At 37.7% G+C, this 26701-nt stretch overlaps 1 protein-coding gene across 1 annotated transcript in view; it reads right to left on the reverse strand.

Annotated features, from left to right (window-relative positions):
* Positions 1-26475, reverse strand: part of SPAG17 (sperm associated antigen 17) — a 220697-nt gene extending 194222 nt beyond the window's left edge. Inside the window, 1 exon segment of the mRNA XM_025453376.3 lies at positions 26256-26475. Coding sequence (XP_025309161.3) covers positions 26256-26342 — 87 coding nt within the window. The 5' untranslated portion in view covers positions 26343-26475.
* Positions 26476-26701: the final 226 nt, after the last annotated feature.

Here is a 26701-nt window from a genome sequence, read left to right on the forward strand (position 1 = left end):
TATGTTTAAAATTCTAAAGATGTATAGTTTTCAGAGCTATGGGGGAAAAATGTGAGAGTGTGGCAGACGGGAGCTTCAAGTCATTTTATGCTTGGTAGAGGCCAGTCAGAGACACCGATCCATCTCCAGCGGTGAAAGAGACCTGGGTTGGAGTCAGGGGAAAAGTATGGATCTGACTACGGAGACCGTGGACTCTGCTGTAGCCATACCGAGGGCTGGGGGGGGGGGTGGTGGCGGGGGACAGCTACCTGCACTAATTCTCATTAGCAATAGAGACCTGCTCACTGGCTTAAAAAAAATCAGAACAAGGATCACATACTTGGTATTTGAATTGCAGATATTAATCCACAGTTAATTTTATGGATGCAGACCTAAAACACAGATATCAGGCAGGGCTAGTTCTTAAAAATAAAAGCAAAGCGATTAAAGTTTATTTTTGGTATAGAGAGCATTTGTGCAGCTCTCTCTCTAGAAAAGGCAGGCCCCTTGGCCTGTTGCTATATTCTGGCTCCCCTGGGCCCCTTATTGGGCTTTCTAGAATTCACCATCCTCTTCTCCTGGATAGAATATGATTTATCCACATCATCTCCTATTCAGCTCAGGTCCTTAATACTTGATTTGTTAACTAGATAAACAAACATACCCCACAGCATTAGTGACTGGGACTGTCTTAACGTACTTTTTCTCTCCATGCTATCTGCATTTTCAAAAAAGAATCCAAGTGATTCCTGAACTAAGTCAAAGGGATGCCCTGCTGATGGGGATATATTAGCAGTGGTCTGGGCCAGTGGAAAATGCTCCCCTAGAATCATACCACCTAGACAACTTCCTACTTTGCCCATGGGCCTGGCATATAGTAGCATTCAATAAATGTTTCTTGAACTTAGCGGCCAAAACCACACACTAAAGAAAATTTTTACACATGTTTAGTATGGGAATGACAACTAAGTATGTGGCATTTTATCAGGTACACTCAGAACTTTGGAAGGAATTATGCCTCTGAATCATTGAACATTGAATTAAAGAAAGAGCATATTCCTTTGATAGATAGACAACACTATAATGTCTTCTAATCACAGATGAGAACTGAGCGGTCTAGAACCATCTTTACTGTGCATACACATGCTATCTGGCTGGTTTTCCTCATCTTCATAAATATATGTGATCACTAATTAAAATTATTGAAGTTCTGGTGCAGAAGACACAGAGCTCTGATGTAGTATTAAAATCTGCCTCTGTGATCTCTCAGGCAAATGACCTTGGGCCTACCTTTGTGACTCTGTTGCTCATTTGTAAAAATGGACCTAATAGTACAAACTTCCAAAGTTTTTTTTTTTTTTTTGCAGGGCTCTAATAAACAAATACACCTAGGATAATTTTTGCAAATTTTAAAGTACTGTGCAAAGGTAAAATATTAATACATGTAAGGGAAATATTCTTTCCCTTAGAAAGTTCCGCAAAAATGGGTTAAAAGAGGTGATCAATTTTTCAATTTTAAATTTGGATATGTCCTGCAGATCTTCTTTGGATGGTTTAGCCTCTAAGCTTGGCTGTTTGATTGTTTTTCTTTCGTTTTTCAGAGTCCTTGGCCTATCCCACCAATCTAGCACATGAGCCTAATTCGGTTTTGCTCCATACATCAGAGAGTTTTAAGACAGCTATTAAAACACCACATGGAAAAGCTTTGCAGGGAATTCTACTCCACAGAGAAACCACAGAAACCACTACACACCTTAACTATCTCCCCACCCCCAACAGTTGGCTAAAATTACGGCTCCATTATGTTAGTACAATCCAACCAGTTTTATTGCTTGGAGCAAAATCTGGTCCAAAATGAACTTCAGAACATAAAAAGTAAGGCAAACCTCAAAAGGAAACAAGCTTCTTTGGGTTTTCAAACAAATATTACATATCAGAGGCATTCTTCTAACAGAGGAGACCAAGCAAAGCAAAGAGGAGTCCTGCTAATTGCTCCACAAATGTAAAATTGGAATCAGGGACTCACCCCAAGAAAGGAGATCTCTTTTCATCATCAGATATTAAAGGCTACAACCTTTCATCAACTCCATCCTCAGACATGAGACCCTCTTGTCCCTCCCTCCAGTCTTTTCAGTGTTTAGTTACTATCTCCCACATTAAAAATTAAGAAATATTTTCAAGACACAATATTAACTCATTATTACTCTATCGTAGCCTTTTTTGTTTGTTTTTTTTTTTCCTCCCACCTTCACTTCTCTATTTTAAGTGTCTTTTATCCACTGAACATAGTGGTATATTCCATAACTTTGTACAGCTTTGGCACTGGGACTACTCAGAGGAAACAAATAGCCAATACTCTTCCTAATGAGTCATCCATGTCCCAAAGCTGCTGCTGCTTGGTTAATTATGTGTCCTGGACAGCTCATTTCCTTGCAGTTATTTCAAGTGTCCTCATTTATCATTTGTTTACTACACAGCCACTGATGGATTTTGTTTTGTTTTTTGGCATGTGTGCTTTTTGTTGTTGTGGTTGTTCTTTGCGTTTTTTTTTGTTTTGTTTTGTTTTGTTCTGTTTTTTGTTTGTTGGTTTGGCTTTTTTGTTTGTTTGCTTTTCACCACCGATGGAGTTTAATTTCTATAGAGTACAGAATCTCCACAGACATTTCTGACTACCACAAGGATACAAGACTGTCTTGATTATAAACACTCTACCTTATTTACCCCCCAGTTCAATGAAATATCCAAGAAATGCCAATATTTCAGCAACCAAATTATGATGTGGGAAAGAAGGGGCATCCAAGGATGGTTCTGGGGCAACAGCAGATCTTCAAGATACCCAAAGTCAATCATACATATAGGGGATGATGTATCAATCTGAAAATTCCAGAAAGTGTCTCAGAAAAGCTATGAGGGTGCACTTTTTTTTTTTTTGAGGGTGCACTTTGAGCAAAAATATGCTCAGGAATCTGTGCTCTGCCTCAGCTCAACAAGAAACGAGCAGCAATCCCACTCAACAAGCATTTATTAAATTAGTGTGATTAAATGTCACTGATGTAAGAAACTGCCGTGGTTACACAAAATTGACTAAGATAGGAGTTTGAAAAGAAGGCAAACAATGTTTATGTTTCAAAAAAAGTCTTTTAAAACACCTTTTCGTTGGTCAAGCTATTTAATGACACTGGTGGCTCTGACTGGCCCATCAAGGAAGTTAGGATTTGCAGCTTTTCAGAGCTGGCATTGTGCAGCAATCCTGAGTTTTCCAGCCCCTCAGTAATCGGAAGGCAAGAGGTGGTGGAGAGCTGCCATGGTAAGAAAGCTGGGGTAAGACCATCAAACTGACAAAGGGGAAAAAGGACTCATCAATATCAATCAGTCCTGGTGGGAGGTGGGAGGGCAGATTAGAGCATGGGTGGCTGTCTGAGGCAGTTCTTGAGAGTCTTTTCTTAGAATGTTCATGATTTTCTTCAGATCTCCACACCACCACCACTGTTTTAGGGAAGAGTTTCCTAGGAGATGGAGGAGAGTCAGGAGGGAAGGCATCAAGGAAGTCAAGGGAGGAGCAGTGTACTATCGTCAAAGGCAATTATGTTACCAGCTACCTTAGCAAGAGCAATTCTATTTGAGTGAAACTGGTTCCTGCTCATTCCTTCATTCCTGCAACACTATACACCCTCATAATTCACATATCTCCTTTACCATATGAACCTCGTGTAAGGACCATGTGACTAAATATTCCAAGTTAATGATTATGATAAATTTCAAGGCCTCGATCTGGATATGGTTATTAATTTTCTCCAATTACACAGGTACATGGAGTCTATTTATTGGTTACATCAGGGCAGTAATTCATTGTAATTATTCCTCTCCTATTGATTCCCTAATATAGTCCTTACAATAGCTCTTTCAATGGTGTAATAAAAAGAGCACTGGCTTTAGTATCAGAAAACCAAGGTTATTAGTCCTGATTCCAACCACATGGGCTTGGAAAAACACTCAGATACTCAGAACCTGGATTGTAGTAATATAATGCTTATAGCAGAGGGTCATTCATTCATTCAGCCAATATTTACTGAGGAGTTACTAAGTGCTAAACATTGAAATGGGCATTAGGAATAGAACGCATTGGCATGGGGCATAATCAGTATCCTTAAACCACATCAACCTGGGAAAGGTAATAGTAAAAGAGATTATACATAAAAGTATTTCAAAACTATAAAGTATTGTACAATGTATTCATTTTAATTATTATATTGTTCATCCTCATTTCTTCACTAATAATTAACATTTACTATGTGAGTACCTATGTTGTATATGCTACCCTAGAAATGGAGGATACAAAAATGAGTAAAAGCAATCAAAGAAATGAACTGAATCTGTATATCTCAACATGGTAGACTTCAAAACACAATGTGGAAAAAAAAAACACAATGTGGAGTAAAAAAGACAAATTGCAGAATCGGTAAATAGAATATGGAAATTAAAAAAAGTCATCATACATAACATTCAGTAACCATACAGTAAATAACACTATATATTATTTGTGTATATAGATAAATGGACACATAGGTAGGCTGAGAAGATATATATCAAATTCATGATAGTATTTGTTTCTGGGAAGAGAAAGGAATGGAATAGAGGATGGCATAAGGGCAAAGTTTTCAGGGTTTTTTTTTTTCAGTGTTTACTTAAAAAAAAAGAAGTAGCAAACTAGCAATTGTCAATTTTTCATGATACAACTTTCCATGGTACAAATGTGCTTGTTATATTATCCTTTGAGCTTCTCTGCCTTTTAGAAAGTACTAGAAGGAAGTCTGCTTTCAAAAGACCCACAGTCCAGTAGGGGAGACAGATGTATGAAAATCACAATGTAAGGTGATATGCATTTTACCACACCACATCTTTCCCTGTGTCTTAGGAAAAGTTTCATGGGCAGATGCCACTTGAAGAAATAATGGAAAGAATTCTTTGACTTTGTCTCCTGCTTGTCTACTTTCTGTCTACACAGTGGCCTCACTTCCACTGCCTCAGAAAAGCAAGACTTTCTTGCTTTGGTTCCTCCCCTGTTCATATTTCATCTCAGTACATCCCTCACAAGTCTCAAGAACTTGCTCCTTTTGCTTGGGCTGAGGAAGATTCTTATCCCTTCTCTGCTGCTCTAGAGCCAATGACTCGCTTTCCTTTGACCTTGTCTATAATTTTGTTCTTTCAATTCTCCCATCTCTCCTTCTCCAGTTTTCCATCCCTTCCTCCCCTTTCCTCTCTATGGTATTTAACACACAGATTACTATCTTTACCTAATTCCAGTCTTCCTACTAACCATTTCCTACCTGATCTTCTTTTCTTCATTATTGAACTCTCCAGAACATGTGACTTATACTAGAGGCTCCCATATCCTGATAAGCCCCATATTCTTAAACCCTGTAGTCTTATTTCCAACTCCCTCCCTGACCACCATTACCATCACCACACACCTTATTGAAATTGATTCTTTGAAGGTCACTAATGATGTCCTCATCACCAAATATGGTTGTCTTGCCCTATTCTCCCTATGTCTCCATAGGTGGAAGAATTTACCCTTCTCTCTGATCTAATTTCCAGGACTCCACCCTGTCCTCATTCTGTCTTTACTCCTTGGGTGTTTCAACTTCGATCATCAGGCTCTTTCTTTTCTTTCTGGTTCATACATGAAGATCTTTTAGATATTCCACAGAATTCTGTCCTTAACCTTCTCCTGGCACATACTCTCTATTGAATATTTTAGCTGCTCCCATGGCATCCACTATTACTTCTCTATTTACAACCCCTGAATTTATATTGCCATCCATGGGCTGTGAGCCTATTTTTGACTGCCCGATGAACATTTCTACTTCAGTGTTCTACCATCATCTCAAAATCAGCATATCTAAAAGCTGAGATCTTCTCCTCTCTATATCCTGAAAACCAAAACAAATGAAACAAAATCTTCCCTATCACAAACAGTAAAAATCATCTAAGTTCATTGTGATAAATTTGTCTGTTTCCAAGACTTTCCATTTCTCCTAGTCATCATAATTTCAATTCCTCTCCAATTATCCTCTAGGATAGGCAACCATAGTTAATTTCTTTCCAGAGTTTCTTGAATTCACTCCTTCCTTTTTATTCTTATGGCTTTCTCCCAGTTCAATATATAAGTACCTTGAATCTGGACTATTGAAAACATCTTCTACAAGGTCTAGTCAACTTTCAGCTTCTTTCTCCAACCCATTAATTTTCCTAAGACATCAAATTCATAATTTCACTCTTCCTTCACAGGATGTACTTTAATTGTCTAATTCATGGACTCTAGTGGGATATGATACAGTCCAGATTCCATGGACTGGAACTCAAAGCCCCTCACATTCCCTTCCTCACATATTTTTAATACTATACCACCCATTATTTTTTTAAACTCTCACAGCTCTGGCAAATTGGTCTGTGTAAATCCTTGAGCTTCAACTTTCTCATGTAAATAGGAATAGTATTTTTAGGGTTGTTATGAGGATTAACCATGATAGCATGTGTAAAGAACCTAATACAGCCTCTGGTTGGTAGTTAACTGTATATCACAAATATGCCATTTGTTTTCTCAGTTCCCTGCTCACCTGATCCTTTTATACAGAATACCTTCCTTCCAGGGAATGCTTCATTTGTCCCAGCCCAACAGTGATCTCTATGTCCTCTGCCTGCCTATGAAAATTCACTGTCAGTACTATTCAGTATTATGCTAATGATATAGTTACATATGTTGTGGTCACTGTATAGTGTATGTCTTAAACATTAGTGTGCTCAGGCTCATGATTGGTAAGGCACAAAGTACTGGGTTCTACTAGGAATCTCTGCTCTGATTCAGTAAGTCTAGGGTGGCCTGAGAATCTGCATTTCTTATAAATTGCCTTCTATTGTTGTGGCTTCTGGTCCAGGGATCACATTTTTATTTATTTATTTTTATTTTTTGAGAGAGAGAGAGTGGGGGGGGGGAGAGAGAATCTTAAGCAGGCTCCAAGCTCAGCACAGAGCCCAGTGCGGGACTTGATCTCATGACCGTGAGATCATGGCCTGAGCTAAAAGAGTAGGTCACTTAACCAACTGAGTGACCTGGGCACCCTGATGAGATCACACTTTTAGAATGACTGGTATCTGTATATTCTCAGACTGTAAGCTCCTGTGTAATAGGAATGCTGTATTATTCTTTTTTCCAGTCACCCACCCTCCTCTTTCTATTTTCTCCAGGTAGTACACAGGACGGTAGTTTAACATGGAAGAAACAAATATTTTCAACTGAATTTAATTCAAACTCCACATTCACTAGATGGTATAATCAGTCTTAAATCATGTCCAAAATGTAAAAATCTACTCAAAGAGAAGGACTTAGTGAATGTCAGGTAAACATTTATTTATAAAGAAAAGCCCATTAGATATAAATATAGACAGACAACCCTCAATTTTTCATGTTAGTGGAGAGGTATAAGAATTTAAAAAAAAAGGAAAAATAGAGGCACCTGGGTGGCTCAGTCAGTTAAGCATCTGCCTTCATTCAGCTTGGGTCATGATCTCAGGGTCCTGGGATCCAGTCCTGAGTTGGGCTCCCTGCCCAGCAGGGAGTCTGCTTCTCCCTCTGCCCCTCCCCCTGCTCATGCTCTCCCTCTGTCAAATACATAAGTAAAATCTTTCAAAAACAGAAACAAAAACAGTTTTAAGAAAGAAATTTAAGGGCATGTAGGTTAGTCAGTTAAGCATCTGACTCTTGATTTTCAGCTCAGATCATGATCTCAGGGTTGTGAGGTCGAGCCCCAAGTTGGGCTCTGAGCTGGGCATGAAGCCTGCTTAAGATTCTCTCTCTCCTCTCCTTCTGCCAAACCCTCTCTTTGCCCTCTATCTCTCTTAAAGAAAAAAAAAAAGGAAATTACTTTTTCCTCTAAAATGCATTTTAAAAGTTATATTTTGGGATGGGCCAATGTTACAAGATTCATAATTCTGGAAATGCATAATGTTTTAAGTAATTCCCCCGTGAAGGGATGTTTCCGTGTCAAGGACCACACTCTCCCTTCTCTGAAACATGATGAATGGAAGAAGGAAAATTAGGAAGAAAATGTCAATAGCAAAATAGGACAGAAGAATGAAAATGGGGAAAACTTTCAGTAGATAATGAAAGGGTAAATCTGTTCCCAAACCTGAGGAAGATAAGGGCTGGCCACTTAATAATGGCCTACTCTCCCTATAGTCTACCCACATCTCAGCTACTTCTGGGCTGAAGACATATTATGTAAAGAAGTTCCTGCTCCATAGCTGACATTTTCAGTGTTTAAAACTGACTGTTAAGGAAAGTCTATAAAAGACATAAAAAAGATCTGGAAGGGCATCCACCTTGTCTAGCTTGACTTTGTTTTAGTCCCACTTTTTTCAATCCAAGCTAGGTTGTACAGTATTTTCTGTTGAATTAATTTAAAACAATATGTCAAGCACAACTATTCTGTTTCTACATATTTATTTGTTTGAAAACTTTCATTGACCAAATTAAGCTGGATGATTTTAAGGACTTTTTTAGGAGCTTAAATTCAAAGTAGAGTGGAAACTTTCAACTTTACTTTTGCTGGAGCACTGGCTTCTATAATATAAGAATAGTTAGAGATGGTGATGAGGACAACAAACAGAAAAAGCAAAAGGAAAAATCCTAAAGAAGCTGAAAGCAAACTTTCAGGGAAGCTGCAATCAGATAAGTGAAGTGACTCTTTGTGGTGTATGCATGGAGGATGAGCTGTTTTCCTCAGCTGTTTTGGTGGTGGTGCTAATGAGGTTACAGCCAGAGTCCAGTTCCTATATGGATTTCATATAACTAGAAATTCTGCTCCACATGACCAAAACTTTTGTACTCTAGACAAGATTGCTCATTACAGAACACAAGAGGGACTAAGCAAAAAAACAGGTCATCATTACTTTTAACATCACATTTAAAAAAATATTTTATGTATTTATTTGAGAGAGAGAGCACAAAACAGAGAGGGGCAGAAGAAAAGGGAGAAGCAGGCTTCCAGCCCAGCAGGGAGCCCAATATGGGTCTCTATCCCAGGACTCTGAGATCATGACCTGAGCCAAAGGCAGACGCCCAACTGACTGAGCCACCCAGATGCCCCAACTTTCAACATAACTGAAAGCATATGCCCTTCTGATGCAAAGTGTCATCTTCATCCCAAAGAGTAATACAGTGTAATATATCTATAGTTATTTCCATAACAAGGGTTGAAAATATGGTAATAATAAACCATTTTTTTCCAGAAACATTTTCCTAAGTTGGTGCTAAATGTGTAAGATATGAAAGATAAGATAAATGATAGGCATTCTTTAATGTTTGGCTTTGTAATTACAATTAAAAGTGTAAATAAAGGACCCATTTGTATCCTTGTTCAGTCTCCTAAATATCTGATATGAAGATAGAAGTGGTTGAACTCAGTATTCCTAACCTTAACCTAGTTTAACCAAAACTCAAATATTATATTCACTTAGGGGTTCATATACATTTTTAGAGATCATATGTTTTTTCATTGGTGTTTATATAATTTGGAGGGCTCATTCTCCATTTCTACTCAATACATGCCACCTAAGAAACTATTATATTGCCTATGCCACCCAGGGCTACACACTAGAACCATATTTAACAGAAGATGTAATAAGAACAACACAAAGAATAATGGTTGTGGGGATGAGGACAAGGGGAGGCCAGGAAACAGAATTTATTTAATTTTAGAGAGCATTTCACAAGTTTTAATACCCCAAATATTGAGTTACTACGGAAGTAGAGGAAATGTTTTGTCATGGTTAGACAACTAGCTTAAAAACAAAGGTAAGGTTAAGCAGGCACTTCTCTGGACAAAGCAGTTTTAACAGTGGGGAACTCTAGGGATCATTCTTGGAAAGGTCTTAGTTAACTGCTTTTATACAAGATAGGAAAACAGATTAGAGTGAAGTCTAAAATTGTGGCATTCAGTGCTGGGAGATTTCTTTTTTGTCATTTAGTTTAATTCCTTTATTGTACAGCTAGAAAAACCTATGACATCTTGGTCAAGATGACACCAAAGAAGCATGTTCTGATTTCCAGACAATGGGCCTTCCTCTGCCACCCTGCCTTATCTTCATTATCAAATGTTGTGACAATGACACTGTGCCATTAAACACTGCAGGAGGATTTCACAAAGCTCTCTGAGCTAAGCAAGGACATATGTCAGATGAGAGATTCAGTGCGGGAAGTCTAAGTGAATGCTTTGTGGAAAATGTAAATTAATCACAAGTTTAGAGGCTTTGGTGATCAGTTATAGAAAATATGTCGATATGCAATGCTTTCCATTACCGTCAGCCTAATGCACTTTAGATCTATTGAAAGGCCTTTGCTCATTGTATCGGTGGAAAAAAAGGTAGGAATCAAATAGAAAACATTACCCTATCATTGCACAAAACCAGAGTGTCTTGATTCTTGGAAAGTTGTGTTGAGTTTTAGGCATAAAACCTAAAAAAGGATTGAATAGCTGGAAAGATCCACAGAATGGCAAATAAACTAGTCATGAGGAAGGAGGGCCTTCAGTGGAAGGATTGAGTAAAACAAGCCTAGGATAGAGAGGGGGAAAAATATAAAATATACAGTATGTCTTAGTCTCTTCAGGCTGTTATAATGGAATACCAGACTTGATGGCTTATAAATAACAGACGTTTATTTCTGAGAGTTCCAGGAACTTCTGCAGCAGGGTCTGTGGATCTGGGCTGTGTCATGGCAGGTAGCAAGGCCAGGATGCAGTATTTAGTAAGCATTCTGGGCTTCTGGAGGATCCCAGTTAATCATCACCCTCAACATCAAACTATTGCTTCTAACTTGTTTTGCTTTTACCTTTATTTTTAATTTTTAAATTTTTTTAAATTTTTAATTTTTTTTTTAAGTAGGCTCCATGCCCAATGCAGCGCTTGAACTCATGATCCTAAGATCAAGACCTGAGCTGAGATCAAGAGTTGGACACTCAATTGACTGAGCTACCCAGGCATCCCACTGTTTACTTTTATTTTGATTATAGTACAATGCAATTCTGTGTGTATAGTTTTTTATACACAAATTTATGGTAAATATTTTAAATGGAAACCTACAATGAAGAGACTTCAAAGTCTGGGTATGTTTCTAAAATTTCTTTTAAGTATCATGAATAGGTAAATATTCTGGATTTTCATGAGATCAAAGAAGAAAACAGTAATCAGCCACAACCTGAGGCATGTTCTGATATAGCACAAAAACCATTACAGCATTAAAATGCTTGTATTTCTAAAATGAAAACAACTTGATTCTTTCAACATAAAAATCTGATTAACTTATTCAAGTAATATAAATGTTGGATGGAAATAGAACTCAGAGGTTGTGTTGTTAACAGTTGAACAGGTGAAACAGTTTTTAAAATTAAACTGTCTATCATGTTTTGTTAAAGGTCATGATTCTAACAAAGAAAATCTGCAATCATTAATGAAGTTTAAAGAACACAATAAATCAGTCTCATGCACTAACGTGCTTAAAATAAAAACGTTTTTTATAAAAGTGTGTCAATAAGATAATTACAAAATATTTTTAAATATATCATCAGAACTTTTAACACCATCTATTATGTAAACATAATTAAACATTATCAGACATGAAATACTTAGTTTAACTTTGAAAAATAATTTGTATGGGTATATCACAGCAATGTAGCCTCATGGTTTTGACTGTGGCAAAGCATTTATCTACTGAAATGATAAAGCAACCTTTTAGAAAAAATAGAAATCAAACTAGTAAAATTCTAATCACTATTGGTAGAGCTTTAAAAGTTTCATGTAAAGATGTTTTGATAATACCTAATATGCAACATTCAAGTAACCGAAAATGGTTGGGTATTTTTTGTTGATCTGGTGGAATAAGATAGAAAAGCATCTGTTTTATCTCAAACTATTTCAGTGGGTACTAAGAAAAATGGTTTCACTGAGAAGGATTCACATGAAAACAGTGCCGGAGAGGTAACATGGAGAAAGTCTGGAGTTTCAATCAACAATTTTGAAGAACGTTCTAGAGGTTTTGTTTTCGTCCCAACTCAATACATTCAACATAGTCAGCTGCCGCAACAAAAGATGTATACCAAATAAATCAGTATTAGTATCTTCTTTATAAATTTTCTATTTATTGCCATGTATTAAACAAACACCAGAGATAAATAATCAATCTGAAGAGAGTTCAGGATTGTATATTAGAGAAATGCTAGGACTCCAATGGGCAAACTATAGAACTAGAGCTGCAGCCACTGAGAGGAAATCATGCCAGGTCTGTGTGTTCGTTTTAATGTGAATCATGAAGTGGGAGTTGTTAAATATTTGAAAAATGCAATTAGCTTTTAGGCATTTGGCTTTAATGAGATATTCTACTAGAAATTTCAGTACCTTCTTTAGCTTTACAAGAGAGAAATGAAAATATGTTGCCCATTTAAAATTAAGAAAGCATCCTATAAAAGAGAAGCAGAAGATATATACAAACAAATGAATAAAGGATACACTTTGAAACAAAACTAAATAATTATAAGAGGAAAACTGTTATACTGTCTAACAAATTGTACAGAAATGGGTTTATTATTTTATGACAAAAATGAAAAGTATGATGAATTATTAACCTCTTCCAATTTATTCAATCCTAAACTTTAGCCACATTATGTATGCTAACCAAGTAGGTTTAGGGTGATCAAAAATTAATAAAATTAAGCCAACTGATTAAATATGACATTCTAAGAAATGGTTTTGTGACTTAAGTGATAATAAAGAAATTAAGTATATAAAAACTCAGTATTATGAAGACTAGAAAAAATTTTGACATAATTATTAAAAGTTCAAAAGTTAGATTTATAAGAAGTGCAAAAGTATAATTGATTACTTTTAACATGATGTACAATATTGATATTGAGAGAAATTCTCTACATACAGAGAACTACAAATTACCTAATGACTACCAATTTAAAAGGAAAGTTACAGGAAGAGCCTGCATACATTCTTCATGTCACCTTATGACTTAGAGAAAGGCAACTTTTAGGACATGAAAACCATCAACCAAAGGCAGAAACAACACTTCTGAAAACCAACAAATGATTTTGAAATCATTAGAAAAATTATATGACTGATAAGTATTAAAAATTATACCATCTGGCAAGGAGTTTCATAAGGTATATATACTTTAGTTTTTATAGAGAATAAAAAGTGATTTTTAATTTTTTAATTTTTATTTTATTTTTTTAAAGATTTTATTTATTTATTCATGAGACACACACACAGAGAGAGAGAGAGAGAGAGAGAGGCAGAGACACAGGCAGAGGGAGAAGCAGGCTCCATTCAGGGAGCCTGAGGTGGGACTCGATCCTGAGTCTCCAGGATCGCGACCTGAGCCAAAGGCAGGCGCTAGACTGCTGAGCCACCCAGGGATCCCCAATTTTTTAATTTTTAAAATGTATATGTTGATTTACATTTAATTGTGACAACATATTTTTAAAATTTTCACCCCTGGATGAAGAGGCAAGAAGGAAGTTGGAAGACTATTATAATAGTGTTGGAAGTTATGAGGGGTGAGAAAGAAAGAATTGAAATAGGTAACAATAGCAGGACGTGTTACCAGTTGAAAATTAGAAGAGGAGTTACTAGAGTGTTTATTTCAATGAACAGGATAGTTCCAGTTTTAAATATATTGAGTTTGAATATGTGTAACATCCGTGTGAAAATATATATAAAAGAATAATAACAATAATTATTATATGATCATATGATAAAATAATAATTATTATTAGGGCTACATAGTGTTCTTTCAGATACTTTATTTGATTTTCATACTACTCCAGTAAATATAGTAATATTATTATTACTAGGAGCTCCTCCTTATTGAGCCCCTACTATTCCTCCATTCAGCAACGCTATTTGAGCCTCTCTATATGTCAGCAGGGTAACTCCCTGCCTTCATGAAGGAAAACAGAGAATAATAAAATATATGTAAAGTAGAAAGTCAGGAACAGAGTCAGGGTTAAGTGGATGGAATGTGATGGTGTGGTTTAAGTAGGATGATCAGGAAAGGAAATATTTGAACAGAATCTTGAAAGGAGAGCAAGAGTGACTCACGTGATTATCTTGGGAAAGGTCATTCTGGGCAGAGGGCTCAGTAAGAGCAAAGATGACAATGTACTCTCTGATGGATCTGAAGATCAGCAAAAAAAGGCCAGTAAAATTCCAGATGAAGTCAAAGTAGTTGGCAGAGAATGCACACATAAGTGTCTTCAAGGCCATGGTAGGACATCTGAATTTTACTCTAAGTGTTACATATTAAAAGAACCACTCTAGCTCTGTATGGTAACGAGACTCTAGGTCAGCAAAAATGGGAGAAAGACACCAAATTCTGAAGCTCTTGAGCTACTTGCAGCTTAGGCAGATGATGATGGCTTGGACTAGGATGTAACAATGGAGGTGGTACCAACAGGATGGATTTTAAATACACCTCCAAGGTAGAACCAATAGGATTTACTAAAAGTTAATTATGAGGTGCATAAAAGGTGTAAAACACTTATAACTGCAAGATTTTTGGCCCTAGTGATTCACTAGGTGAATGGTGAGACCACTCACTGAGAAGATGAAGAGCAGGTTTGAAAGGGAAAACCTGAGGTTTGGGTTTGGACATGTGAAGCCTGAAATACTATGCACTAGATGCCTTTAAATCCTTTCAACAATCGTCCTAATATCTGCAAGGGAGGTATGAACACTGTCCCTGTTTTATGGTTGCAAAAATTAAGGCTTTGAGATTTTCTTCAATTTACATTCTTATAACCAATGGGTTGGGATTAATCCTAGAGCTCAAAGGAGAAAACAGGCCAGGAGGCGGAGACAGTAAAATGCATTCAATGTATTTAATTCAAAAGTATCTCTTGAAGATCACTATGTACTTATATATCACTCTTAGTAAGTGCTATGACCAGGAATTAAGTATGTAAACCTTTTGCTACTTCCAGAAATTTGCAGTGTTGTAAGGGAACATAGATATAGTAGATGATGCTGAAACTGTTGGCCCACACCTCAAAGTAGGATAGCAGTAAAGATAATCATCACTGGAGTAGTTTAATAGAAGGAGAAAAGTCAGTGAGGGACAGAACTGTGTGACTTGAGCTTCTTTCTGGAAGATATGAAGGAGGATTTTAATGAGAAGGAGCTGGATGGTCTTTAGGCCAGGAACCTGCATGGGTATAGTCACTATGTGCCTGGGGATACTACAGAGACCATTCAACTGGAGTAGAAAGAGAAAAAGATGGATGGGCAGAGAAAGGCCAAATTAGACAGGGCCATGAAAGCCAGGCAGAGCATCTTGGATTTTATCCCATGGGTATCTGGGAGCCAATGATGGTTTCTAAGGCTAAAGCTGAAACATGGTTAACGTGCACCATTTCTTAACTAAAATTTTCCTAGAGGGTTGCCAAGCTCATATTGGCAACATTTATATTTTACTTATATTTAATATTTTTCATTTGCAATAAGTGATCACATATAACATCTAGGTAGATATTTTGACATGCTAATTCCTTTTGGTTCCAAATTCACTCAAATAATACATTTTTGTCCAAAAAGGAGAAATTATAATGTGAGGTTATGAAAAGTCCATTTCCCTCTTAACATTCTTCCTAGCAACTCAGTTGTTTTTGTTGGCTTTTATTAAAACAACCTTTGTGTGAACTGGCAATTTGTTTTGTAAATATCAATGAAAGCATATTTCAGAAAATATAGTAATAAAAACCAACCCAATTTCAGAAATATGCTTGCTGCCAGACATCAGTCTTCAGCTCATATTATGAGTATTTCCAGTAAGTCTTAAATACACATTAACATGAGAAATAGCTCCCTGTTTAAGATCAAAAAAGTTGAAAAATCCTTCACTGCCTCTCAAACACAGTTTAAGGATTCTGCCCAATAAAATGTATTTCCCTTTTTGATAAAATATATTTGTAATGGTTCAAGCAGTTCATTTTAATTGAACATTTTCCTCTCAAAAAAACAGACTTTAACTTAGTTTATTATCATCTTAATATCTGTATGTTTTATAACTTTGTTTAAGAGGTCTGGGATATTAATATTTCAGCAATACCTATCTTGAATCCTTATCCACCTTGTTAAATCTTTAACAAGAATTATAAACTTTGCCCAAGACTGGAGGGAGCTCTATTACTATTTTTCAAATGTGCACAACTCAGCTATTGTTACTAAACTACATTTAATAAGAGAAAAATACTATTCCTCAACTGAAGTACAATAAGGAGAGACCACTAACTAAATGTTTCGAAGAACTTTCATTTAATATCTACTGGCTGGCAGATGAAATATCTGAGAAGTGAAACAGCATCATTGCATAGTTGTTTTCTGGGCACTGTCATAATCGTGTTATGTATCTGTTGTGATGCTTTTTTATGTAAATGCTTTCTGTCCCTTCCTTTTCTCTTAGAACACATCTCCACTGTCTACTAACTGTCCTGGTTTCCACAGTATAGATTTATTCCTATTTCAAAGTAAATCAATGAACTAATTCCAATAATATACTTTGAGTGTGATACCATGTGCCTACAACCATGCTAGTTATTATGAGGTAGGTACAAGGAATAGAAAGATGTGATTTGCTGTGAGGCAGCTCACATTATACTTGTGCTCTATAAACCATGAATAGATAGCACATAATTCAAGGCATTCTGTGACTAAGTACTGAATTATAAGATAAAGCCTAGAGCCAAAGTGAGAGTGGATAAATCACTGCATGTCTAAGAACCAGACCTTGAAATGCTTGGGTTGTCAGTGATGTGAAAGGGGCAGGTTAGCCCAGATACCCTGGGAGTCTCCACCTCTGAGTGAGCATACTAAAGAAGGGCACTACCATGTATAACATCAAATTTTGTCTTTGATGCAAATATCCCTACTTACTTGAGAAGTATCATACATTTAAATGTATAAAAACACACACTGAAAATGAAAATATGGAAGTTGGAAACAAGACCTCCTGACTCTCAGTAAGGACCTCAATATATGATGGTAGGTGTTCCCAAACATTTTTAAGCATATAGATATTCATATTAAAGAGGAACTGAAGTCTTAATCAAGAAGTAACATCTTAGTGATAAATGTAAGGCAAATAACAATAAGTGTCTAGTCCCTTAAGTTGGGTATTAGGGACCTAAAGTCAGTGTATTAGAAGAGCGAAACTGGCTGGGTTAAAGAGTATGTGGATTGCCATAAACTCTTTTGCTCTTTTTTTAATGGTTTTTTTCTTTTTTTCTTTTTTTTTTTTTTTTTTGTGGTGGGTCACAATATGTAAATGGAATAATTGCTATGCCTAAAGATGGCCTCATGAATTATGGCTGCCATTCTGCTACACATAAAAATGAGAACTAAAACCAGGAACAAATGAAAAGAAATAACTATCCTCAGATAATCTGAAAAAATGAAAGGATTTAACAAAATTAGCAAAATCCCCAAAACTCTACCTGTGAGATATGTAAATCAATGCAAACTTTGGGCACTGGCACTGTGCTAGTGAAGAACACATTTGGTTTTGTGAAGAACACATTTGAGACAAATGTCCATAATATCTTAATGGGAAAAAAAAAAGGATTCTTACTGGCATTCTGAATATTTTCTATAGTGTTATCATGCTGTCACTTACTGTCAAAAACATCGTAAAGTTCTTTTATCCTGTGTTGACACAAAAGTTCTGACCATAACACAAAATTCCAATTGAAATACAGATAGCTCAGTCATTTTGAAGCTATCTGACATTACCCAGAGACAAGCCTTTTTTATTTTTTTTTATTGGAGTTCAATTTGCCAACATATAGCATAACACCCAGTGCTCATCCCGCCAAGTGCCCCCCTAACTGCCCATCACCCAGTCACCCCAACCCCAACCCAAATGAACTCTGTTCATTTCCCGGAGTTAGGAGTCTCTCATGTTTTGTCACCTTCACTGATATTTTCACTCATTTTCTCTCCTTTCCCCTTTATTCTCTTTCACTATTTTTTATATTCCCCAAATGAATGAGACCATATAAAGTTTGTCCTTTTTGGATTGACTTATTTCACTCAGCATAATACCCTCCAGGTCCCTCCACATCTAAGCAAATTTGTCGTTTCTAGTGGTTGAGTAATATTCCATTGTGTATCTAGACCACATCTTTATCCATTCATCTTTCGATGGACACCGAGGTTCCTTCCACAGTTTGGCTATTGTGGACATTGCTGCTAGAAACATCGGGGTGCAGGTGTCCCGGCGTTTCATTGCATCTGCATCTTTGGGGTAAATCCCCAGCAGTGCAATTGCTGGGTCATAGGGAAGGCCTATTTTTAACTCTTTGAGGAACCTTCACACAGTTTTCCAGAGTGGCTGCACCAGTTCACATTCCCACCAATAGTGCAAGAGGGTTCCCCTTTCTCCACATCCTCTCCAACATTTGTGATTTTCTGCTTTGTTAATTTTCCCCATTCTCACTGGTGTGAGGTGGTATCTCATTGTGGTTTTGATTTGTATTTCCCTGATGGCAAGTGATGTGGAGCATTTTCTCATGTGCATGTTGGCCATGTCTACGTCTTTCTCTGTGAGATTTCTGTTCATATCTTTTGCTCATTTCATGATTGGATTGTTTGTTTCTTTGCTGTTGAGTTTAATAAGTTCTTTATAGATCTTGGAAACTAGCCCTTTATCTGATACGTCATGTGCAAATATCTTCTCCCATTCTGCAGGTTGTCTTTTAGTTTTGTTGACTGTTTCTTTTGCTGTGCAGAAGCTTCTTATCATTTTTTTTTAATTTTTATTTATTTATGATAGTCCCAGAGAGAGAGAGAGAGAGAGAGGCAGAGACCTAGGCAGAGGGAGAAGCAGGCTCCATGCACCGGGAGCCCGATGTGGGACTCGATCCCGGGTCTCCAGGATCGCGCCCTGGGCCAAAGGCAGGCGCCAAACCGCTGCGCCACCCAGGGATCCCCCAGAAGCTTCTTATCTTGATTAAGTCCCAATAGTTCATTTTTGCTTTTATTTCTCTTGCCTTCATGGATGTATCTTGCAAGAAGTTGCTGTGGCCAAGTTCAAAAAGGGTGTTGCCTGCGTTCTCCTCTAGGATTTTGATGGAATCTTGTCTCACATTTAGATCTTTCATCCATTTTGAGTTTATCTTTGTGTATGGTGCAAGAGACCATACACCATACCTTGTATGGTGCAAGGTCTAGTTTCATTCTTCTGCATGTGGATGCCCAATTTTCCCAGCATCATTTATTGAAGAGACTGTTTTTTTTCCAGTGGATAGTCTTTCCGGCTTTGCCAAATATTAGTTGACCATAAAGTTGAGGGTCCAATTCTGGATTCTCTAGTCTGTTCCATTGATCTATGTGTCTGTTTTTGTGTCAATACCACACTGTCTTGATGACCACAGCTTTGTAGTACAACCTGAAATCTGGCATTGTGATGCCCCCAGATATGGTTTTCTTTTTAAATATTCCCCTGGCTATTCGGGTCTTTTCTTATTCCACACAAATCTTAAGATGATTTGTTCCAACTCTCTGAAGAAAGTCCATGGTATTTTATAGGGATTGCATTAAATGTGTAAATTGCCCTGGGTAGCGTTGACATTTTCACAATATTAATTCTTCCAATCCATGAGCATGGAGTATTTTTCCATCTCTTTGTGTCTTCCTCAAGATCTTTCAGAAGTGTTCTGAGTTTTTAGGGTATAGATCCTTTACCTCTTTGGTTAGGATTATCCTTAGGTATCTTATGCTTTTGGGTACAATTGTAAATGGGATTGACTCCTTAATTGACTCCTTAATTTCTCTTTCTTCAGTCTCATTGTTAGTGTATAGAAATGCCACTGATTTCTGGGCATTGATTTTGTATCCTGCCACACTGCCGAATTGCTGTATGAGTTCTAGCAATCTTGGGGTGGAGTCTTTTGAGTTTTCTATGTACAGTATCATGTCATCTGCGAAGAGGGAGAGTTTGACTTCTTCTTTGCCAATTTGAATGCCTTTAATGCCTTTTTGTTGTCTGATTGCTGAGGCTAGGACTTCTAGCACTATGTTGAATAGCAGTGGTGAGAGTGGACATCCCGAGACAGGCCTTTTGCAGTCTGTAAGCTCCTATAAGTAATGGCTATGTTGTTTGGACAATTGTGGAAAATTTGCTTAAATTGTCATGAACAAAGCTTCTATTAATCTCTACTTTCTCAGCCTTTCTCAGACATATAGTAGGCTTGGAATAAATGAAAAAATCAGAATTGATTACAAATTCTCTTAGACCACAGTGACATCAACAAAATAGGAGACTAGGCAGTTATGTGCCCTCTGTACCCCCTGGAAACATGAAAGAACAACTAAAGACTGACTAAAATAACTCTATAGGAGCTCTGAAACCAAAGACCGAAGGCAACCAAGTGAACGCCCAATCAAGAAAAAGCCACATTCAATATGGTAGTAAATTTTGTTGCACTTGTATTGTCCCTTGTGGCACCCTTTCTCCACATGAAGGGACAGCCTTTTCAACAATTGGTGCTGGGAAAACTGGATATTTCATGCAAAAAGAATATTAAGTTGGATTAATATTAATATTAATATTAATATTAAGTTGGATCCTTACCTTACATCATATACAACAAAAATTAACTAAAAATGGACCACACATCTACACGCAAGATTAAGACCATAAAAATCTTAGAGGAAAACATAGCAAAATAGCTTTGTGACCCTGGATTTGGTAGTGATTTCTCGGATGTGACACCAAATGCACAGGCAGCAAAAGCAAAATTAGATAAATTGAACATGTTCAAAATTAAAAACTTTGTGCATCAAAGGACACTGTCAACAGAGTTGAGAGGAAATACAGAGAAAAGAAAAAAATATTTGCAAATCATATATCTCATAATGGTTTAGTATCCAGAATATATAAATTGCCCTATAATTCAATAGTAAAAAAACTCAACAACTCCATGAAAAACATTGGCAAAAGGGAGCACCTGGGTGGTTCAGTCAGTTAAGTGTCTTGACTTCAGCTCAGGTCATAATCTTGGGGTTCTAGGATAGAGCTCCATGTTGGTTTCCCTATTCAGTGGGGGGTCTGCTTCTCCTTCTCTCTCTGCCCCTTCCTCCACTTGTGCTCTCTCTCAAAAAAGTAAATAAATAAATGTAATCTTAAAAAAAATTGGCAAAAGAAGATACACAATTTGGGGCACCTGGGTGGCTTAGTCCATTGGGCCTTAGACTCTTGGTTTTGATTCGGACCATGATCTTAGGGTCCTGGGATTGAGCTGCAGTGGGGCTCCACATTCAGCACGGAGTCTGCTTGAGCTTCTCTCCTTCTGCCCCTTCCCACTCTTGAATACATGCTCTCTCTCTCAAATAAATAAAGTCTTAAGAAAAGATATACAATTGGCCAAAAGTATATAAAAAGATGTGTGATATCACTAATCATTAAGGAAATGCAAATTAAAACTACAATGAAATACCACTTCACATTCATTAGGATGGCTGAATATATATAAATATAATTTAATATATATTAATAAATATAAATATATGAATACATCAGAATATAAATACATTCTGATATACATATATATGTATATATATATATATATATATAAATTTTAGAAGTATTGGTGGAGATGTGGACAAATTGGGACACTTGTGCATTTATGGTAGGAACATAAAATGGTATAGTCACTGTGAAAAATGTTATGGCAGCTCATCAAAAATTTAAACATATGGGACTCAGCGGTTGAGCATCTGCCTTTGGTTCAGGGTGTGATCCTGGGATCCAGGATCGAATCCCACATGGGGCTCCTTGCGGGGAGTCTGCTTTTCCCTCTGCCTGGGTCTCTCCCTCTCTCTCTCTGTCTGTGTCTCTTATGAATAAATAAATAAAATCTTTAAAAAATCTTCAACATAGAATTACCATACTATCCAGCAAGCCCTACTTCTAGATATATACTCAGAAAAAATTAAATATAGGGACAGGGACTCAAACAGAGTTTTGTACACACATATTAATAGCATCCTTATTCACAATAGCCAAGAATTGGAAGCAAATCAATGCCTGGCAATGGATACATAGATAGATAAAATGTATTCTGTACATACAATGGAATATTATTCAGACTTAAAAACAGGGCAATCTAAATACATACTACAACATGAAAGAACCTTGAGGACATTGTGCCAAGTGAAATAAGCCTGTCACAAAAAGACAAGTACTGAATAATTACATTTACATAAAATACCTAAAGTAGTCAAATTCATAGAGACAAAAGATGGAATGATGGTTGCCAGCAGCCAGTGAGAGAAAGGTATAGGGAATTCTTTAAAGGGTATAGTTTCAATCAGGGAAGATGAAAGAGGTCTGCAGATAGATGGTAGTGATGGTTGATGGTTAAGTAACATGAATGTACTTAATGCCACATTCAAAAATGGTTGAAATGGCAAATTTCATGTTACCACATTTTATTGCAATAAAAAAAATAACAAATAAAAATATCTTAGACCAGAATGTCTCCAGATAGCACCTTCAGTCACCGAATGCTTAGGTTAACACCTCTTCCTTTCACTGTGGCCAATAGAGGCTGCCTTGACAGTTGCATGGAAAGATTTTATCTTTAAAAGCATCTTTAACTCCCTAATGCTGCTGGAGATCATAAATACAATGTCTACGTCACATACAAGCCCACACTAAGTTGTATTTTTATAATTTTATTGCCAATTATTGCCAGTACCTAAATATTTTCTTTTTATCTAATTTGAGGTGTGATAGTTCATGTATATTAACAAGATAAATGTTTTGCCACATAGATAGCAAAGTTAGTAAATGACCATTTGATTGATGGAATTAATTCTGGAGCAATGTATACCAGAAGCAGTCTGATCTACATTTCTCTTTCTTTTCTTTCTTTCTTTTCTTTCTTGCTTTCTGGCTTCTGTCGAGGGGGGCGGGCTGTCGTTCTGTTTCGGGCTTCTTGGTTCTTCTCTTTCTTTTTTCTTATCTTTTGTCTGCGGTCTTTCTTTTCTTGCTTTCTTCTTTCTTTCTTTATTTTCTTTCTTTCTTTCTTCTTTCTCCTTCCTTCCGTCCTGCCTTCCTTCCGTCTTCCTTACTTCATTCCTTCCTTCGTCTTTCTTTCTTTCTTTCTTTCTTTCTTTCTTTCTTTCTTTCTTTCTATCTTTCTTTCTTTCTTTCACAAGAGAGCAAGCACAAGCAGAGGGAGTGGGAGAAAGAGAAGCAGACTCCCCGATGAGCAGGGAGCCCAGCAGACAGGCTCCTGAGAGCCTGAGATCAGGACCCAAACCCAAGGCAGACACTTAACTGAGCCACCCAGGTGTCCTTCTCTATCTCAATTTAAACATCCCAGATTTATTTAAGTCATGTATATTGATCTCCTTACCTAAAATAATCATCTTCCTTCATTCTACCTCCTTGAATTCTACTCAGTCTTTAGGGCCTAGCTAATGGCAAATTATTTTACAAAAAATTTCCTGACAATCCTAGCCCACATTCATCTTCCTAACTTCTAGTCTCTATTTAGTTATTTAGTGCTTAGTAACAAATATCTTGCGTTATTTGCTATCTTTTGTGTTTTAGAACCAACTGAAGTGTACTGAAAAATTAGCAACTGCGGGGGTCTGGGTAGCCCAGTCTGTTGAGAGTCTGACTCTTGGTTTTAGCTCAGGTCATGATCTCAGGGTCCTGAGACTGAGCCCTGTGTCCCACTGTGTAACTTAGTGCAGAGTCTGCTTGAGATTCTCTTCTCTCTCTCTCTCTCTCCCTCTGCCACTTCCCCCCAACTCTCTCGTTCTCAATAAATAAATAAATAAATCCTTATTTAAAAAGATTTTATTTATTTATTCACGAGAGACACACACACAGAGGCAGAGACACAGGCAGAGGGAAAAGCAGGCACCATACAGGGAGCCTGTTGCTGGACTCGATCCAGGGGTCTCCAGGATCACGCCCTGAGCCGAAGGCAGACACTTAACCGCTGAACCACCCAGGCATCCCAATAAATAAAATCTTAAAAAAAAAAAAAAAGAGCAATTAGTTCAGCTGGAAAGGATAGCCCAAAATACCATTACAAAGTAAATTTGTCAAAACCAAGTTATAAACTTGTTGATCTCTTTAAAGTCTAATGCAGCTGCATGTGAACACCAGTTCAAAATTACTACTGATATGAGTTCTTTAATCAGTTAATTCTAAAAACTGGCTTATGGGAGACTGAATTTCCCTTTCTCTTATCCCTAACACACACACACACACACACACACACACACACAACACACAGAACACACATTCTCAACTATACATACTGGCAACAATGTTTCTATAAGTAGCAATTATACAGAAAGAAACTTTGGGTGCCAAGGCAAAACATTTTTTGAGTACCCACTACCTGCAAAACACTTTGCTAAACCCTGTGAATAAGGAATTCACACCTCTCTCATCATCTTTAGCCCAAATTCAGAGTCTATTACATTGGTGGTTAAGGCATGCCTCAGGACATTGGACCTCTGGGTTAATCCAGGAATTTTTCTCTTGGAGCAGATGTGAAATGAAACTGAGGGGAAAAAAAAAGTAGGAGAGGAAGTGGAGCACAGTTGTCTTCCCCTGCTTTAAAAAACCATGTATTTAACAAACTGAAGAGTTTCAGCCTTTGTAGTTAAGACTACCTATTACCTTGAGTTCAAATTCTTTCTTTTAATATATAAGATTTATTGAAATTTTACTGTTTGAGCAGAACCGAGAAAGCTGAATATTATTTCAGGTTTTCAAGCCATAAGGAAAAATAGTGTTTCTAGGTTTTCCATTCAACTAGGAAAATTATAGCTTCATATTTGCAACACTAAAGCTAATGCAGTGTCAGCACCTCCATCAAATTCTGTTGTTCAGCAGTTTATAATTCAAGCAGAAAGTTTCACTCCAAGCCCAAACTTGGCCTACACAATCTCAAAGAAAATGGAGAAAAAGTTATTTTGGCTAGTGCTGACTTATAAAAGCAAAAGAGAGGGTGCTTTTACAGAATATTTTGAAAAACAACTTTCAGAATTTGAGAATGTCACTGAGAATTACTGAGCTGACATCCTTCTTTCTTAAAGTCATAGATATAACCCCAAATTCCATGACATCATGTCAACATTAGCAGTATCTTAACTACTTTCATGAAATTTTTCACCAGGTGGAATTCCATATCAGATGGAATTACTGTTCTTAGAGAAAAAAAATGCAGGAGAAAATAAGGACAAAAAAGACTTTGGATATATTTTCCTTTAAGTATGGATTCTTTAGTGCAAAGTCCACACATACAGAAAATGAAAAATATCTTTTTTCTAGTTTTTAACATACATTGGAATGGCAGGCTGGAATTCTCAGAAGCAACCTTTCTCCATCCAAATGTTAACTTGGATCTAGAAACAACTAAGTGTAGAAGTGGATTCCTAGCAACAGGTGAGAAGAGCTATTGGCTCCCCAATGAACTAAATGTTGGTAGGTGTGATGGGATGGGGAGCTAGCCTGGTCGGGATGCTGTGCAATTGGAAGTCATGTTGCAGGTTGGTTATAAACTGCCTGATGCTTTTTTGCCACCCGGTGGCTGAATCTAGCAGCCAATCCCTCAGTACTCCAATCTCTTACAAAACCTGCAAAATATATCAAGTCTTTGATATCGTGGAATCAGGGTACTGCATAAGAATTTCACCTTTTCCTATCCGCACAAGGCTCACTTGTACTAAATACGTTGATATCTTAGCTACTCCACCTCTCTTTGCCAATAGTATTCAGTGAATCTCTACTACAGGCCAGGCTACAGATGAATCAAACAGGATTTCTGTCCTTCAGGAGAGATCAAGAGGAAGCCAACAGATCATAAGACAACTCCAGTATGATTTTGGAGTGCATCTGTGCGACTTCCCTGAAGAGGATCTTGAGGTGTCAGAGCGACAGCACCTCTGTTCCCCAGCACTCAGCTTTCTCCATCCTTTGAAATCGCACTGATTCACCCAGCATCCCCTCCCTCCTCTTAACGCCCACTCTCAGCAGATGAGACCCTGGGCCCTCTAGTGGGAGGAGCGACCAGGCCTGGGAGAGCAGAAGCAAGAGGTTCTCGGAAGGGGAGGCGGCGTTGCCTGGAGGGTCTGGCGGGGCTTTGGCCGTGACAGGGTCCGAGAGGACCTACAGGGCTCAGGCTCACCTGATTGAAGTGTGCACCGATGAGCGAAGGTTCCCATATCTTAGAACTGTTGCTCGAAGTCCCGCCTTTCTCTTTCTTGGGTGCCATGCAAAGGACGGGAAGAGCATTGACGTCTAAACTGGGCTCAGGCCCGGACTAAGCGTCCCCGCTACCATAGTAACCGGAGCCACGCCCAGGTCCTGAACGACTTCGGCTCCCCTCCCCCAAATCTGCTCTGGATCCGCTGGCCAACCGTATCCGTCGCCACAGCAACCGAGCTTCTCAGCGCGCGGCTACTCCCAGGCGGGACTTCCAGACCCCTTGATTAAATTTTACGATTTTCCAGCAGAACAACCGTGCAAGTACGGGAGGTCAGGCCCAGGCTGGCCTGGAGCTCGTCTGCCTACTTCCTTTTACTGGCTTTGCTCCTCTGCTGCTTCTTGGAGCCCATTTGGTCCGACGCATTG

This window comes from Canis lupus, chromosome 17, assembly GCF_003254725.2.
Source record: "Canis lupus dingo isolate Sandy chromosome 17, ASM325472v2, whole genome shotgun sequence".
NCBI classification, from domain to species: Eukaryota; Metazoa; Chordata; class Mammalia; order Carnivora; family Canidae; genus Canis; species Canis lupus.